The sequence below is a fragment of the Triturus cristatus genome, chromosome 12, assembly GCF_964204655.1.
Source record: "Triturus cristatus chromosome 12, aTriCri1.1, whole genome shotgun sequence".
NCBI classification, from domain to species: Eukaryota; Metazoa; Chordata; class Amphibia; order Caudata; family Salamandridae; genus Triturus; species Triturus cristatus.
Window position 1 is genome coordinate 90,251,632 of NC_140595.1, and position 19,303 is coordinate 90,270,934.

General features: G+C 44.3%; 1 protein-coding gene across 5 annotated transcripts in view; it reads left to right on the forward strand.

Moving 5' to 3' along the window:
* Window positions 1-267: 267 nt before the first annotated feature.
* Window positions 268-19,303, forward strand: part of FDPS (farnesyl diphosphate synthase) — a 46,190-nt gene continuing 27,154 nt past the window's right edge. Inside the window, exons 1-3 of one of the 5 annotated variants that reach the window (XM_085639096.1) lie at window positions 272-486; window positions 10,801-11,233; window positions 18,782-18,928. In XM_085639096.1, the coding sequence (XP_085495222.1) occupies window positions 11,075-11,233; window positions 18,782-18,928 (306 nt within the window). In that variant the 5' untranslated portion in view covers window positions 272-486; window positions 10,801-11,074. Of the gene's footprint in view, window positions 487-10,800; window positions 11,234-18,781; window positions 18,929-19,303 lie in introns of all 5 variants that reach the window. The other 4 variants (XM_085639097.1, XM_085639100.1, XM_085639099.1 and 1 more) reach the window with 4 other exon arrangements.

Here is a 19,303-nt window from a genome sequence, read left to right on the forward strand (position 1 = left end):
TTCTAGTTGTGTTTAGACGAAGTAACTCTGTAAGCCAGGGACTAACACAGGCCTAACGGCCGCAGCATTTCACAAATATTTTCTTTAGTTATTTCCAATTGGTCGTTAAAAACATTAGTACACCAGCACAGGGCTCGTCATAGCTGTCAGCAGTTGACACCTCCCACCAATCGCCTAACGTTATGGATCATGCGCCAGTCTTTCTGACGAAGTGATTGGCTGTGGCCCACGCAACCCCATCCTCATACGATGGCTCTGGCCAACCAAGGCTCCCGACGCCACATGTATCGCTGGGTGGAGGTGTCGTTCTCTGTGGCGAGGCCCGGTGACTCATGGGTGGTGTAGTTCCTGCGTGTACTAACATGAGATCCGGGAGGAAGTAAAACACTACGACTCCCACAACAGGGCGTGGGCGAAGGCGAGCTTTAAAGGGACTAGCGGGAGGTAGGGATGGGCGAGTTGTTGCTGTAAGGGACAGAACAGGAGGTAAGAGAGGGAGATAGGGTGTCACTGGATCGGTTCATGGGCTGTATGTGGTAATGTTGGTGCTTCAACGAAGTGCATGGGGACGCTGTCTAACGGCATTGTATGCTGCTTGCTTGGTGTTCCTAAATGACATCTGGTGAGAGTAGGCTCAGGTGGGGGATGCAGTGTTTTGGAGGCGTTTCGAATGAAGGCCCTTTGTGGTCGGTACCTTGGCGGCTGAAAGAAAATACTGCGTTGCAATTCCTGGAGGGACTGTTGGAAGTGGTGGGTTGAGTGGCGTAACGAGAAATTATGCCCATAGCCCCCAAGAGTAGTAGGTTTGAATGGGGGCCCTCGGCCTGCTCCAATTCCCGTTGTTGGGCTCTGACCAAGGGATCCTTTGTATGGGAGGCATTGCAGACCCATGATGCTTTTAGAAGCAACAGTATTGGGTGGTTGTTTAGAAATGTTTTTACCGTGTCCAGTGGCAACATGCTGGTCTACAGGCATGAGCATTTGTATATCCAGAGGGCAAAACATGCAGACGAATTTCGCTGATCATTTCCATGATGAGAACGTTCTCCATAACAATTCGTTTTTTTTGTCCATCAAGACAGGTCTCAGTCGACGGGGTGGGTCGTTGCTCCCTCTCTCGCGAACACTATTCATGGGCCACATTCAAATAGGAAGTGGATTTTCATTCCTGGAGTGACAGTCCTGTGTCAATATTGAAGGATAGTGGATTGACACCGCTACTGTGTCTTTTTTTTTTTTGCTGACGGGCTGCCGTCTTTGTGGGTATCCGGCGTTAGGGTGGTAACTACAGCCCACTTTGAGTCGTAGTAATTATATCTCTTACTAGCCGTTCTAACATTATGGGTTGCATCGATGGAGTGGAGTGTTGCTGTGAGCACGAAGGCAGTTGTGCATAGTCCACCCAGATCACTTCATGCAATTCATTCAACGCTTACTTGTAATATAATTTTCACGGTATGCATGAATTGTTTGTCGTCTTGGTAAGTCTTTGGACATTTTAGGTTGACTTTTGGTGTCCTTTGTTGTGTAATCTTGACGGTAATTGCATTGGAATGGGGGCCGATTGTCCCGCTTCGTGACGTTTCGGAGGACTTGGGCAGCAAGTATGTGTTTTAACTTGGTGTTGATGGCTTCAAAGGGTGGGAACAAGACCATTTCTATTCCATGATAGTTGGTGCAGAAGTTAATTGCTAGTAGTAAGAATTTTCCATGTTAGTGGTACAACGGTCTGCTTTTAAGATTGGCCCATCTGCCAGTCACTTGACCACTGTGATTGAGGACAGGCGCTGCCAGTGACGTGGCAGAGTTACCAGAGAGAGAGAGGGATCAGATCTCTCACCTTTTCACCAAGACCAGGGAGCAAAGCTTTCTCTGAAAGTCGTGCTTAATTTTCACCATTCCTTGATGTGTTAGTTGTAGTGTCCGCTCAGTAAGTGACTTTGTGGGATAATCGGATCAACATTCAAGATGATTGGGTCTTCGGTGGTACAAATCTCATGTCAGCCGCGGACAGTCCGCTCATGGGGTATTTTTACATGGTTCTCAGTGTCCATCAAGCAAATTTTTCTTTGAGTTGACTGGATTACCATGAGGGTAATGTGATGGCTTTTAACATTGCTGTGGCCTCTTTGATTTCATCAAGGCACATGACTTTATGGCGTGACACTTGGTCTTTGAAGTTTTTGTTTTCTTTGGCACTAGTGGCTGGGTAATCTTCTGGCGTTGTACGGGGCTTTGAATGCCAAGATAGTAAGCTGGGTTATTAACACCCGTCTCATCCTCTCCACAGAACTTGATGCTGAAGCAGTACTACACGTGTTGTACAGCCCACTTCTGTATGCACGTTGGTGGATGAGGGGCTGTGCCTTAAAACAGTAGTATCAGTGGCTTGTGATCTGTGATGGTATCTAAAGTCATGCCGGTATTGATGTATGTGGGAGCGTTGGCAACCCCACTTCATAGCCAGCACTTCTTTCTTTATCTAAGCACTGCCGCACTCTGCGTTGGGGTAGTGCGAAGTAGTACTGCGCATGGCCTGCATGGAGTGACTTGTACTTCTAGTTTGGTTTTCTTGGCCAAGTCAAAATTTTTCATTATGGTCTTCATTTTAGTGGCCTAGAATGCTTCCTCATAACCTGGATTCCAAGCCTAATTGTCCAGTGGTGGCTGGTAGGGGACGTTGGCGGGTGGGGAGGGAGAAGACTTATATGCTGGCCGCCACCTCTCCTCCATACTCCGTGTTTTCCTGGCAGCGCACACACCTGCCCAAGCCAATCACAATGCTGATGTCCCCAGCATGACAGCATCGTCATGATTGGGCTAAGCACCGTGGCTCGGCGCTCAGCTAGGGAGTGGGATCCTGTGCATGTGCTCCACCCAGGCGGTGCAAAACAGGCCAGTGGAGAACATGCTAAGTGCACTTGACGGTTTGACTATCCCAAGACGGCGGGCCAAACCGTTATGCACACTTACAGTACACCTACCACTCCTCCCACGTCAAGCAAGCCCCGCCCCACCCTAACCTGACTGCACGCTCCACACTAAAAATAAAATAACGTTCTATTATCATTTTATTTTTCCTTTACACTGCTTGTAGAGCAGGTGTGGTGATTCTCCACCGCCTTAGTGGTGGAGCAGCTGCTGTACCTGTCCTTTATTTAGCTTAAGTTGCATAGCAGCTATGTGACAGTGGCAAGATTAGGGTTGAACATCCCACAGTATGTGCCTTTCCCAGGAAGCTTTGGAGTTCTTTGCTGTTTCGGGGTTGGCCTGTGGTCTGGGTCCATTAAAGGTCCGCTTAAATTCCCTGTTCTGATAGCAGGTACCCAAATAATTGTAGTTAGCTCTTCTGGAATTTCAATTTTTCCTTATGCAGCATTAGGCGCTTGCCTAATTTTTTGATAAAACTCTGACTCCTTCTGTGTTGGCCTTGTCTATTCACTGCAGAAATCAAAATATCATCTTTATCATGCTTGACACCTCCATGTGCTGCCAAGGCTTCTGGTCGTGCATTTGGAAATACTTAAACTACTGATAAAATGCTGAAGTTAATACTGCAATGCCTTCAGAGCTGGGAGTGGCGAAGGAAGTGTGGGAAGAAGGAAGCGGGTAGAGCGATTGCTTTTAAATATATCTATCATTATAAGATGGAGGAGCTTCCTCTATCAACATGCGAAAACTTGCTCTTTTCTCTCCGCGTTTCACATTAATGCACTATCACAGGCTCCCTAATTTACCGTCCCGCAAGGCTCCGCCCTCAGCCCCATGCTTTCAACATCTATGTCCGTCCTTTAGGGGATCTGGTGGAAGGCTGCGGGCTAACTCTATACTCTTACTCAGACGACACCCAGATCATTTTCTTGCTGTCATCTGAGCGGGTAGTTAACTCTGAGGACCTCAACTCCTGCCCTCGGCCTGGTCTCCACTTGGATGAACACCAACTCCTTCAAAATTAATGGCGACAAGACGGAGGTGATGTTCTTTGGAAGGAACCCTGAGCTTTGGGGTCATCGACATTGGCCTGCCACGCTAGGTATGCTACCTATACCCGCAAATAAAGTTAAATACCTTGGCTTCTGGCTTGACTCCACCATGTCTATGAAGCCACTAGTGGCCAGAGTAGGCTCCACGTGCTTTGCCATTATGAAATGGCTTTAAGAAGATGTTATGGTTACTTCCTTTTTGCCCAGAGAATAGTTATCCAGGCCATGATATTATCCAGACTTGAATATTGCAATCAATATCTTGTAACTAGGGGCTGATAAGGCGTCTTTAAGACGTCTAAAGGTGGTTCAGAACTCCGCAGCAAGGCTTCTGTTTTGCCTCCCTAAACATTCCTCAGCATCTTGGCTCCTCCGCCAACACACTGGCTTTGAGTGGATAAGAAATTAGCTTAAAAGCTCTCTGTTATATGTACAAAATCCACACCTGTTCAGCACCACAATACTTGCAAAACCTGGCATCCCCCTATCCTCTTGTTCGCACTCTACGCTCTAGCAACCAATCTCTATTTGTAGTTCCAGGAGTGGAACTAGCTCAAATGGGAGGACGATCCTTCTCCTTCCTTGGTCCTAAACTATGGAACTCTCTTCCTGAATCCTTGGGATGCCGCACCTCCCATTTGAGCATTTGCAAAGCATAAAAGACCCTGCTTCTCTAGCCCTCAGACTGACCTACCCACAACCGAAGCACTGGGAAACCCTGTTGGGTAGCCATGCGTTATACAAACACTCAATAATAATAATAATAATCCACTGGTTTCCTACAGCTGTAGGCGATAGTATTCCACTTTGATGGGATCTACTTTGCCTTATTCAAAGCTACAAAACTGTCACTTATGAGCATTAGGTATCTTTCTCTTTTGTATTCTGTTGGGAGGACACAAATACTGACCACTCCTGGATGCTTCAACTTGATGTTGACTACCATCGGAAACACTTGTTATAGTGCTAGAGTCTTCGTCTACACCCCCACTTTTTTTTCCTTCAGTTTTCACAGTGGGTCTTCTGCTTGAGGGTGTAAATGGAATAGATGCTTCATAGCCACTGGTTGGAATGTCTTGTTGCTGGGAAGTTTTATGGCATGGTTTACAACTACCCTAGGCCAGTACCCAGATGTTGAAAGTTGTGTTCTAGATACAAAACTCTTCTGGTGCTGCACTTTTTGCAGACTAGTCACGCTACGATCTTCTGTGCACCACTGTGCTAGGAGCTAAGGCCACTCTTCTAACATGTAGCACATGATTCAAACTTGACTGTCTTTATGTTGGATGGTTTTCCTCAAAGATGGTCGCTAGTGAATGTTACTAAGCCTTCATACACATACATGCTAGTGTTTATCTTTTTTAGTTTGTGTCATGGTTTTAGCTGTGTGAACTGGCGCTTATTCAGATGGTTGCCTTCACGTCTGCGTTGATCAATGCATTGACTTCTAGAATGACCTCTTGATAGTGATCTCCGGGCTTGGGTTTCCTGTCCGGTCTGTGAATGATATTACAAGTACCCAGTCACTCTCTTCTGTGGCCATTGCACATATTTCATTGGGCGACAACGAGTTTCAATGTTATTTTCCCCTCCTGCTTTTCAGCAGACGTGAAAAATAATTCATGTGGCCTAGTCAGAGCATGTTTTGCAGAGTGCTAGGGAGTTCTCCAGGTGGTGTGCTTGGCATCTCAGTAGCAATATGTGCCTATTAAGGGCCACTGGTTTCAGTTAAATAGGGTCTTTTGTAAATCGTCCTTTACGTTTAATGACTGTTTCTGGTATAATTGCGGCTTTCTGGACCCTATTGAACTTTTTAGTTCGAGCCTGCGACAGCGCATGCTCTCTATCTTGCGAGAGTATTGTGTACAAGGGGCTTGCAGCCCACCCTTTGCTTACCGTTGGTGGGCTCCCTTGTCACTCTTTGGTGCCTCTTTGTTTGCCGACGCAGGCTAAGCCATCGCTTCACTCCCTTCCTGGAGCACCAACCAAGCACAGCTTGATTACATTTAACTTGGTTACCGTCTGCTGCGCTTGCGCTTTGGTTGAGGTACTATTTCTTCTCCCCTCCCTCATCCCATTCCCCTTTGTGCCTGGTTGTTCTTTCCCCTCTATCACGAACTCAACCTGAAGGTGTTGGAGCCCTTTCTTTACATGAGTTCTATTTACATTTTAATTTAGGCACAGGCACACAAACAGTGGCTCATTCATGTATTTTTATTTATTTATTTATTTTGTTTAAGCACTGGCCGGTTCAGTGATTTGCTTAGAATCACGGGATGTTGAGCTGTTACTGAGGCTCAAACCTGGCCGCCTGTGCAGTTTTACAGTGTTGGGTGCTTTGAACTGAATTGAAGAACCCAATCTGTTCTGTCATGGAATACTTCACTGCCTCCCAAGCTCTGATGCCATCATGGAAGTCACTGCTTACCAGACAGTGCTCAACAGTATATGTGGATTAATGTTTTGACCCGCTGTTTTCTTTGTAATCCAATTGCTTTTCATAGCTTTGTTACACTCGCTGGAATCAGTTGTACATTATTACATGGCGCATATGCCAACATGTTTTTGGGGTTAGTGCTATTTTTGACTGCTAAAATAAATTAATAATGAGAGGAGGGCAGACCTACTGAATAGTTTTGTTTCTCATCGCCTGTATTGCGCTCTCACCCATGTTTACTTTACCCCCATAGCTCTGTATTGCTGCTCTGATCCTTGACGGTCTAAGGGTTGCATCATGTATTCCCGAGCGGCTTTCCTGTTGAAATGTCGGACCTTTTCTTTGTAATCCAATGGTTTTTCATTGCCATGCTGCACAGTATCGGCGATGATGTGCCGCATCGCTAAAAGTAATTGGCATGGCCAATAGGTCCCAAAGGTGAGACCTATTGACTTTGCCAATGTTTGTTTGAGGGTAGATGGCACCTTTATGGCATTTGCATTTGATAGTTTCTGTGACCTGTTGAGGGTGAGGATCGCTTGGGTAGTCAGCCTGGTTCAAATAAGAGATCTGTGTTCTCCATGTTGGTGATGAGCACACCTGGAAGATCTGGATCCAACGTCTTTGGCCAGACCTTCATCCGTGCATGTGGTTGCTAATTTACACAGTGTAACATCGAATTTCTCTATTGATTCCTCTGTGCTATTGTTCTTGTCTAAGGATACACCTCTCATAACCCAGGTAGAATGGAACTTTTGAATGGCCTCTGGAGCTTAGCCATTCTTGCGTTGTCTTCGTTGTTTGGTAGGTCTTGGGACAGTTTATGTACTTCTTCCCCTGCAGTGTGGAAGGAGTGGTCTTTTACACCCCTGTCTCTCTCTTTGGTGGCCTTAAAATAGTTATTCAGTCTCCTGCCCAGATTTTCTATTTTGGGGCTATCCCATGTTGCTGGCCCTGTGGGCTTGCAAAATGCTTATAGTTGATTGGCTGAAACACTTTCCATGTTATGCCTTGTATGAGAATGTTGTTTAATGTGCCTTCTTTAGTAACTCTACTGTTTGGCTGGATGGGTGAGGTGGATACATGAGCCCCGTGTCTGTCAGATACTTAACCGTATAATATGATACAAGTGTCTGTGTGGACACTGTAGTGTGATCTTTGAGAAAGGAGACTGCATGAGATGTTATGGGGGCGTTTGCAGGGCGAGACTGTATTGGAGCGGGAGGGCGCACATGGAAGTGGCTTACTTGGAGCTCTAAGGTGTATTCTGTGACGGGTGAGCGGGTGGAAGAGTGCCTAATTTGTGTAAAAAAAAAAAAAAAGTGCCTGAGCTCTTCTCAGAAGGCCTCTGCAGCTTGCACCACACATTGCCCCTTCTATGCTGCCAATGATAGTAACAACACAACTACTAACCATCACACTCCTATAAATGTGATAATTCGAACTATTTCAGACCCCCAAAACTATAAGATTCGCTTGAGTGGCAGGTAATAGCTATTTTTAATGTGTATTGACTTAATAATTAACTGTTGCTGTGGTCATCAATATATTAGCGAGACAGCGCCACCTTGTGGCAGACTGTGACGAGTGCTGGTGCTGACATTTAAGTTGCAGTGCCGAGCACCGGAAACCACAGGCTCAAATTAAACATTGGGTAGAATGCTCTGAGGGTGGAGAGGTTCGTAAAAACCACTCTGACCAGGAGGCCTTTAAGGAGCTCCCTGAACGTGGGTGGTTGTGAAATGAGGCACAAGTGAGTGGGGACACAGTGAGGTGCCAGCTGCTGGAAGGGAGCCTGTTGTCAGTGGTCTGACAAGAGGCACTTGTGTGGAAGGTCTTGTTTGTGAGCTGTAGTGGAAGGGATCGCTGTGTATAGGTGTCCTTCATCAGTTTTTCTGAGAGAATAATTTAACTGTGGTGTATGCAAGTTGAACACCTTCACATCAGAAACAGGGTGATTTTAAACGCCTGCTCGTGAAGTTGGAATTTAAAGTTAAATATTATGTTGTAGAACTCCTGGCGCTCGCAGTACAACTGACTGCTCTCTGGTCCACGTGTCATAGGGGAGGAGAAGGACAGGTACTAGGTGTTTCTTCCTAAACAAAGATGTGTGGCCTATAGTCTGCCCTGCTCCACCGGTGGTCTAATGGTTCATTAGTGTAGCTGTACAGGAGACGCAGAGTCCCTCTGCCTAATCATGCAGAACCTTTAATATAGCTCCACACAGTGTAAGCCAGATTTACCTGAGATGCGGGAGATCCTGGGTTATGGCTCCCACAGTGTAAGCCAGATTTACCTTTTCTATGACATGTTCCACTTTCCATGTTATTCTCCAGCCCTGAAGAAGTCAAGCGTCTTACAAACCACTGACGAAACACGTGTTGGCTGTTTTGTGCGCAGGAACACTGCATTAAAAATGAACCACACCGGTTAAGGACTATGTCGTCTTCATTTGTGAATCTCTAGAACAATGTTTTTACTATTTGTGTTATACTCTATTGCGTGTGCATAGGACTTGTTGAAATTTGTTGTTTCAGACGTCCTGTTCCTTGTTTTGGGGGTTTAAGGGGTTTGTTTTCCCCCACCTGTGGCACCGCATCTAGTCTTTCCCAGACAAGCACTCTTCACGCTATTTAGTTTAGCTCTGTTGCAGATTCCTGTGAGAATTAATTTAATAACCCCCCCCATCCTTTTCAGCATCCAGATTTACCTGAGATGCAGAAGTTCCTGGGCTATGGCTCCCCACAGTGTAAGCCAGATTTACCTGAGATGCGGGAGTACCGGGGTTTTGGCCCCCAACAGTGTAAGCCAGATTTACCTGAGATGCTGGAGTTCCTGGGTTATGCCTCCCCTCAATATAAGCCAGATTTACCTGAGATGCTGGAGTTCCTGGGTTATGGCTCCCACAGTGTAAGCCAGATTTATCTGAGATGCAGGAGTACCGGGGTTATGACTCTGCTGCTCCTGAGATAAGTGGACCTCGCCAGAGTGTGGCCTACAATAGAAATCTGGCCAGGTTATACCTTTGATACCATAATCCTGTTAGCTGTTTAACTCTGACTCCAGTAATTAAGATACGGTGGAATACTCCAATCCCACACCTAGTTGACATCATGACAACCTCAGGGATTTATCATGATTTGCCAGAGGTTCTAGGTACCTATATCTAACGCTGCTGTGCTGAAAAATAGATACTCAGGAGTCTGCCCCAGTGAACTGGAAGACCTTTAAAAAACGAGGGGTAGAAATGACTGAATACGGTTGCACCACTAGCCCGACTGCTATTAAAGACCGGTCCCTCTTGCTCATACCACACAGAGGACAGTTTAGGCCAAACTGTTAGTCCATGTCCATTATAAATGGGAACATAACTGCCCCAGATAACTTGGTTTTGGCCTTAGTGACGAAGTACGGGGTGTTGGTTGGGCACAATAAGATTTCTGCCCTTGTCTGGGCATACCCCTGCCAAGGAAGGAGGCACGCTTTTATGCACGAAAGTAGTAGATGGACACATTTTAATATGTAATCCTATGTCCTTTTCAGAGTACAGCCCATTTCGTTTGAACTGACTGTTCCAGTGCAGACAGTAACACATTTTCTGTATCTAAGATACAGTACCCAGTCAATCTCATCAGCCAAGTATAAAATACAGGGGAGACTCTTAGTCTCCTCAGACTTGTGCTGCTGTTAATGAAATTCAGGGACTTTTCCTGGACATAACCAGCATCTGAGATATTGGCCTCCCAGGGCCATCTAAGAGGCCATGTTGTAATGGAGAGGAAATGAATGAATGGAATGAAAAGGGCTTTTATATGGCGCATGGCTACCCGGAGGCATCCCAGCGTTGCAGCAAAGCCGGGGGGCTGGGGGGGGGGGGGGTGGTGGGGGGGAGACCCAATGCAATGGGTGTCGTCCCTCTGTCAATACTTGGCTTTGTACAAACCCACCACTTCCATTATGCAGACTGTATTGACCACTTGCAACACATCCTGCATTTCCTATCCCCATGACGCTTCCCTACCTACTGGATCGCTTGCATCAATCGATTCACTCATCCATAGAGGTACTCATCCGTCCATTCATACATGTAATGCACCTGGTTGTCCCTCCTCTGCATAGGGTGATTGGACCTGCATCTATGCACGGTATACATTTCTGCATCCATGCACGTGTTGCTTTTTGTCACGACTTTTCTCTCTGTTGAAGCCTCCTGTCACTCACTAACCGCTGGTGTGTATCATTCTTTAACCCTTCTCTGTGAATGGCTTCTTGGTTTCCTTCGTACCACAAGTACTCTTGCTGGGCTGGGAGAGCTTTTATTTGTTACCTTCTGCACAGTACTTTCCTAGCTGATTATATTTTTCTTGTGTTTTCCTGCAGCTTCTTTGGCCACAGATTCTTGTCTCTAATTTACCTTTGTGCGCATTGCTCATCCCCTGAGTTTGGATAGAAAGTGTTTAGTTTACATTCCGTGACCATATCCTTGTCTATGTCACAAAGTCATGCAGCTAGGCTGCAGAGTAGGGTGTTGTGAACAGAGACAGCACGCGGTCTGAAGAGGTGGGCTGCTAGGGCAGAACCCTGATGACGTCAAGGATTGAGGCTTTGCTACTAGCTACGACAGGAGGTGGGCCAAGGTTGCCATAGAGACATCATGTGGTCACGCTTGCTATGGACCAGGCGGTCCCACTGCTGCGCCAGCTGGGGGAGGCATCTGCCTGTCCCTCGAAGAGGCCAGACCAGCCTGCCTTGGTTCAAAGTTGGCGACTCTGGAAAGCTACCAAAGGAGCAGCTGCCGTCCATGGCACCTACAGTGAGTGAAGACCGCGTTGAGGTTTTTTTGTGGCCTTCAGGGAACACCTCACAGCTGCTTTGAGGGAGGGGTGGTCCTGCTTGGCACCAGATGGGAGAAGGACAATCTCATTTGTTTTTAGGTCGAGCATTCGAGACTTCTTGTATATACTTTAGTATATACTTATATGTGTATATACTTTGTGGGCTCTGCGGATCAGCCCTAGGACTTGTCTGCTTCCGCTTAGGGACTTTTTTTCTGTTCAACTGCCTCTATTTAACTGTCTTGATAGAAAACGACCAGCAGAGGTCCGTAAAATACCAGAATTGCTTTCTGCTGAGGAACTTTCTTTTTAAAAATTTTCTGGCAACTGCCCCTATTTAACTTTCTTGATAGAAAACGACCAGCAGAGGTCAGTAAAATACCAGAATCACTTTAGCATTCTCCAGCTCATAGAAATTGTCTTCCACGAGCGCCCGTAGATGTGAAGAAGTTGCTGACTCCAATATGCCATCAATCTTCTTTATTCAGGACATACATCATCCAAGGTCCCATCCACAGAACAGTAGTCTTCAACTGTCACCAACACAGACATCCACAAGCAGATGTCATTACATTCTATACAGATGTCATTACATTCTACTCCTACGTAACATTCCATAACCAAGCCAATGAATACCTGTAAGCTATATATAAACATATGAAAGCTGTATATAAACATATGACAACATCAAGGATACCACACACCTTCCCCCGAACCAACAAAGAAAATACAAATGCAAGGATGTACATTGTTTCAATATAACACAAAGTCATAGAGAACAGCAGGAACCTTAACAGCACGTGACCTCCTGCGCTTTAACATTCTGATCAATTTAACACGAAATCATGAAGAGCAGCAGGAACTCTAACAGCACGTGAGCTCCTACGCAATAAAGCACTACCATCCCTTTGTATGGACTTAGGCACCGGTCTTGAAAGTTTGTCATCACGCTCAGGTAGATTATTAGAGATAAGTGATATCCTATTTAAGTTCCAAATGCGTCCATCATGAAGTTTAACCGCATTGTTAAAAAGTTTAACAACTTTAAAAGGAGAGGAGAACTTTGAGCCGCCCAATTTATGAGGGAGTCGCACTCTAACACGATCACCAACATTTACACAGGTGCGAGCCACAGCATGTCTAACATCAAACTTACTTTTCCTTTGCAAGGACTTGGCACTTTGTCTTGCTAGCATCTGAGCATTGCTTAAATTTTCCGTCTCGGCCCCTTTCTCCCTCATCCAGGACTGGAACAATACACTATTAGGAGTACAACCTCTAAAGAGTTCAAAGGGAATAGCACCGGTAGTGGAGTGAGGTGTGATCCTGTAAACCTTGACTCTCTCATGAATCCCAGCTACCCAGTCTTTCCCTTGCGCCTTGGCTAACTGGATGGACTCCTTCAACACTCGGTTGAATCTCTCCACCATCCCATTACATTCAGGATGATAGAGAGAGCAACGTTTATGTTTAATGCCTTTTTTTGCTAAAAACTCTTCCATATCATTCGAGACAAACTGAACCCCATTGTCAGTTAACAAAGATTCAGGAAACCCTTCTCTACCAAATACCTCCTCCAAGAACTTTGTTACATTACTGGTCTGTATAATCTGTGTAACTTTTATTTCTGGCCATCTAGAGAACATGTCCATCAGAACCAGAACAAAAAACTGGCCACTCTTATTGTACACAGGCCCTAGAATGTCCAATGCTACATCTTGCCAGCATCGTATGGGTGCTTCACGAATAACCATGGGTTGTACCCTGGTTTTGCATACCTTGTCAGATATGTTACAATCAGTGCAATCCCTTATCAGACGTTCCACACTTAAATCCACACCAGGCCACCAGAAATGTAGACGCACTCTTTCTTTTGTCTTTGAAATGCCCTGATGACCTTGATGGGCAAGATGAACAATTTTCCCCCTAATCAAAGACGGAGGAATTAATCTTGTCCCTCTCCACAACAGACCCTTACTCACAGACAGTTCATTCCTCACATTCCAATACCTACGAGCATTTTCTCTCAAATTTCTCAATAAAGGCCAACCATTCGCCATTAAACCACAAATTTCCGTCAAATCCACATCCTCAGACATGGCATCCCTCCAATCTCTTTCAGTGACAACACCCTCAACAACTTCACACACCTTAAATTCGTCAACCTCCCATGGGTCCTCAACACCCTCAACACTATCTTCATTTTGCGTTGGAATTAACCGGGACAGACAGTCCGCTACTTTATTGTCAACCCCTGGTATATATTTGACCACAAAATCAAAGTCTTGCAGCGCAATTACCCACTTGCAAATCCGTGATGATATTGCATCAAGACTTTTCTTGCAAAACACATCTTTTAAAGGCTTGTGATCCGAATGAACAGTAAAAGCATTACCCCAAAGGAATTTTTTTAACTTCTTGATGGCCCAAAAAATGCACAGTGCCTCCTTCTCAATTACAGAATAAAGAAGCTCAGGACCTACCAGAGCTCTTGAGAGAAAAAGAATGGTAACCTCTTTCCCATTCTTGACTTGCTTGAGAACCGCACCCAAACCACGTGAGCTTGCATCTGTAACTAGTATGGAGGTTGAAGAGATGTCAAAACTCTGGAGAGAGGGAGCAGAATTAAGGGCCATCTTAACGTCATCAAATTCCAACTGACACTTGGAGGACCAGATAAATTTGACCCCCTTTTTTAAAAGGGATCTCAAATTAGGTGTACGGGAAGCAAACTGCGGTACAAATTTATTATAATACTCCGCCATACCTAGAAAAGTAACCAACTCCTCCCTGGACTCTGGAACCGGCAGTTCACTTATAGTTTTAACCAGGCTCACCTTGGGTTTGACCCCAGTGGACGTTAGACAGTGACCTAAATAATCAATTTCTTTAAGATTAAACTTGCATTTATTTTCTCTCAAGGTCAGACCCCTCTCTGCAAATCGTTGCAAAACAGCTTTCAATCGTTGATCATGTTCCTCTTGAGACGAACCATACACTAGTACATCGTCCTGGTATATTTTTACCCCATGAATCCCATTAAGTACATCCTCCATGACCCTCTGAAACACAGACGCTGCGGAAATCAAACCAAATGGCAGCCGTGTAAATTTGTAAGTTCCAAATGGGGTTATGAAAGAAGTAAGACCCATGGATTTTTCATCAATTTTGACCTGGTGATATGCAGCCCTTAAATCCAAAGACGAGAAAACACACGCATCCCCAAGCTGTGTTAACATGGTTGTGATGTTAGGTAACGGATATTTATCAGGTACAACCTCACGATTGAGAGCGCGCAAGTCCACACATAAACGAACCTCTCCGGAAGCCTTGCGTGCCAAAACTACCGGAGCCAACCATTCACATGCCTCAGTCTCCACAATAATACCTTCTTTTCTTAACTTCTCTAATTCTAGACGCATTGGTTCTAGCATGGCCAAAGGTACATTACGTACTTTACACGTAACAGGGTTTGCCTCTGCTTTTAGAGTTATACTGTGAGTGAATCCAGTGAGACAACCTAGTTTATCACTGAACACTTTTTAAAATTGAAGCTGCCATACAGTACTTGGTTTATCTTTAAAAGACACAGAGTTCAAAGTACCAGGACCATGAGAATTAACTCTAGCAGAAGTACCCAAATCTCTTAGAACTATACACGGGTCACAACCAGGAGCTAACGACACTCCTAAATCTGCTTGATGAAACCAACTTATTATGCTGTCGCCTCTGCAGGAGATATAAATTTTGCCTGCAGTTAACCTTCCTTTATATTCGATGTCGCCTAAGAAGTACCCAAATAGTTTTATAGGCTGTCCACCATATGCAAGAGGTTTGATGTCAGGCTTGAATACCTTGACCTTACCACGCAATTCCTTATCAAAAAACACTTTTGGGAATTAGTGATATCTTAGCCCCAGAATCAAAAAGCATTTTGATACAAGAACTGTTCACATTTACATCGTCTAGAGATCCCATCAATCGTCGCCAGTGTGAAGAAGTTGCTGACTCCAATATGCCATCAATCTTCTTTATTCAGGACATACATCATCCAAGGTCCCATCCACAGAACAGTAGTCTTCAACTGTCACCAACACAGACATCCACAAGCAGATGTCATTACATTCTATACAGATGTCATTACATTCTACTCCTACGTAACATTCCATAACCAAGCCAATGAATACCTGTAAGCTATATATAAACATATGAAAGCTGTATATAAACATATGACAACATCAAGGATACCACAGTAGACAATAATATTTTTTTCAAATCTTTTATTTTCAGTGATATGACCACTGAAGGCCCTGATTTTATATTCAAAACGGAGCTTTGGACTATTCCATTTCCTGCTGAAATTCAATCTTTCTCTCCATGTGTTCCCATACCCGGCGTGTCACGCAGTTTGGTGCTTACTTTCCCTCCATGTTAAAGAACAGTAGATGTTTCAGCACCCGGGCTAATGTGCTGCACAGCTAAATATACATAAGGTCCCGAAGGCGAGACCGATTGCATTGCAAATGCTTGTTCTCTGTTACAGTCCTATGTTAAATAATCTGATTTATAAGACTATATTAGGAGCCTTTCGAGGGCTAAATATGTGCAACCTTTTATTTAAGACTACCCCTTCTCCCAGAAGTGATGCTCTTATTTTCGGAATGGTGCATAAGGACACTTGCAGACAGGCCATTGCTTAAAGCTAAGTTGATGGCGTATGCTGGTAGGACTTTGGGACCTTATCTTTAGTTTGGTGGACCGTATGTTTCCACCACAAATGTGGCAGATGTCCCATCCACCGTACCACAAGTGCATTATAGCCTGTGGCACTCATTCGACCAAGGCGTAGTCTGCCTGCCAAACCACAAACCAGGATCTCAGTCTTTACATTGATTTATCATACTAAAAGAACTTCTATGCAGTGTAGAGCTGGCGACATCTGACAAGTTCTATTGTACTGCAGCAAAACCACTGAGCCTTTATATTAATATGCTCTAGTAATTTCACCTTCGTCCCTGACAATAAAATCACACAATATTCATTTGTCATGAGATGTATGTAGCACCACTTTGTAGATCAAAGTATCAAACTTTTAGGTTTACGTATGCTATTGTAGCCCATCCTTCGTAGGGCTTTTATATAATCTTAGTGTGGATGGCAGATTCTGAAATCTGGAGGAAACATTCCAGTTGAAATTAAATACCTCATGCTCCCACGTTGACATACCTGCTGGTGCATAGAGCTGTGACTGCAAGAGTCCCTCCGTTTACTAAATTAAAGGCAAATGTAGACTTCTAGTCCATATGTGTTTTTTTTTTTTTTGTTTTTTTTTGTGTGTGGTTTTTTTTCTTCAATTCGAATTGATTGGAAATCGAATTATTTAGAAAGAAAATGAAACTAGGCATTTAATCTGTGGCAGATTCTTCATTTTGATTGACACCCTGCCTCTATTCATTACTGGGCACTTGTCAGTACTGGGTACTTTTTGGGGTACTCTTACTTAGTGTGTAGTAAGAGGTATTACAGTAGCATGGTAGCACTTTTTCTTGAAATTCGATGAAATTGCTATTATGTGCATTGTTTGCATATTGTCCTAGACATCTGCCTCTGGCATCTTACATTTGGGCTTGATGTCACTACTGTTCTTGCTTTGGGACACGACAGGTGAGACATTCTGTATGTGATTAAGTTCTTTTTTGGTAGAGCTCTCGCTTTATATCAAAAGGGATGTTCTGACCGTATGTATTTTTTTTGCAAAATTATACACGAAAGGTAACTCTGCATGAACTCGAAGCTTACTGAAAGTTCCAAAGGTCAAATGTTCATCCTCGTTTAACAGATTCCTTCTTTCCAATCCATCACGAAGTGGGAGCCATAATGTAGTATCCAAAATAATTGTATTGTTGTTTTTTAGACATCACAATCCAGCCCAGCCAACACGTTTCATCCTGAGGAGGACTTCCTCAGGGTTCATAAGTTGTTGTGTTGTCTTCCAGGATTTGCGGTAGATCAGACTACTAATGTAATAGTAGAAAGTCACTCCCAAGTGGTTTCTCCAAAGTATAACCGGCACAGCACGGCACCGATACTGAGGTTCCTCCAAGTGGGAATCCTTAGCGTTATATAGGAATTTGGGCCAAGATGTAGTAAACCATTTAGTGGTGCAAACCCTGAAATTTGGTGAATGACAGGGTTTACAACCACTAAACCTATTTTGCAATTCAGTAAATAGTTACTGAATCAAAAAATTAGTTTAGGAACAAATAACGAATCAGTTTGGAAGGGGCGTGTTTAGGGTGTCACTTCGAAATTGCGATTTACAAAGTAATGCATCCGATTTTTGCAATCACACTTTTAGTTACCATTGAAAAGTTACCAACTCCTTTAAGAAGCAATAGAGCGGAGGCCCCATTGTGTGAATGTTGAAATACATTTTTAAAAAAATGAAGTGTTTGGGTCAGACTGTGGTCTGAGGACTCGCTACCAACTCTAAAACGTTAAAGGAAAACAAGCTGCATTTCTAAATATAAAAGTTGACTGTATTTAACTACAATCACAGGCATAGGGGTCCGCTGACCCCTGCAGGCCACATTCCTTTGATTGCATCCAGTTGTAGTAAGCTGCAATTTGTGACCTATCCCATTAATATTCAAGAGGTAAGTCTGGTTGCGACCCACTCCGAATGGTGATTGCATGAACCTACCTAATATTACATAGATCAGTTTGCTAAATCTCACTGGATTCAATAAAAAGCTGACACGCAATTTGAAATTTTTTGTGAATCCAATGTTCATACATCTGGCCCCAGATGAAGCATAAGAAATTGACACTTTCATCTCTGATCTCGTATGCCGATAGGGTATTTAGAACCAATATTGGAGTGTTGCAGACTGCAGATTGCCCGTGACATCCACTCTGCACATAGGGTCCCTGGTTGGCTCTAGATCCCTTTTTACAATTAATCTGATTGATAGGGGATGGTTTGCTCCCATGTAGCCAGAACCCAAGATAGTCTGCAGAGGGCACGTTAAAGGTCTTTGTGGCACCTCTTGGGTAAACTACACCCCACTCATTACCAATTTCTATCTCTTGCACTGAGAGCTGGTGTTTGTATGACACTGCAGGGTCTGTCCTTGGCCTGACAGTCTTGTTTTTTACTCCTCGTAGTTAGTAACATCCCATTGGACTCCCTTCTCTAACGCCAGTGCTCAGAATGATTTGCGACTAAGCATAATCCTATGCTCTGCCCCATCTCTCTATCTTGTTCAGTCCTCAAAGTTATTTGGCTTTAGATGAATTGCCAGGTAACCCCATTTCATACACCGGTCTCCTCCATTTGAGTGATGCAGGGTGTGTGACTCACCATCATCAGATCTATCACTCATCGCTCTTTTTAAGGCACTAGGGTGTAAGTGACCAACCATAGACCTCTCGTGTCCATTTTTCTCCTACTTGCGGGCATTGTGGGTGTCTATCTAAACTGGTCCTCCAGTCTAACCCTCTTGTCTTCTTCTTTCTGCACCCAGGCTCTGAGAATGAACGGCACACAGCGGTCATCGTCTTCTGCTGACAAACAGGAGTTTGTCGGCTTCTTTACGCAGATTTTGCAGGACCTCACGGAGGATGATCTGCAGCACCCGGAAATTGGAGACGCCATTGTGCGACTCAAAGAGGTAACGGCAGTGAGAACTCCCTTGTGACTCCAGCTAAGACAGACATTTACAAAAGCTTTCTTATGCAGGTGGATCAGTCTTTTAGCCTTGAGGATGTTCTCAATTTCCCATAAACCTTGTAATAAAGTTGCATCTAGTATTTTTCCCTCTTGATTTGTACCAATTTTTTTTATGGCTTTTGTACAGCTTAATGCTTGTTGTTCCTTGCATTGCACCCGGCAGACTCGCCCTAGGTTATTTAACTGTTCTGACTTTTAAGCTCACTGCTTATCTTACATACGGTGTGTGTGTGTGTATATATGTGTGTGTGTAATATATAATTAGTCCCATCCTGTCTGTTTTTAACCAATGCTACGGTGTTGTACTCCTTTCACT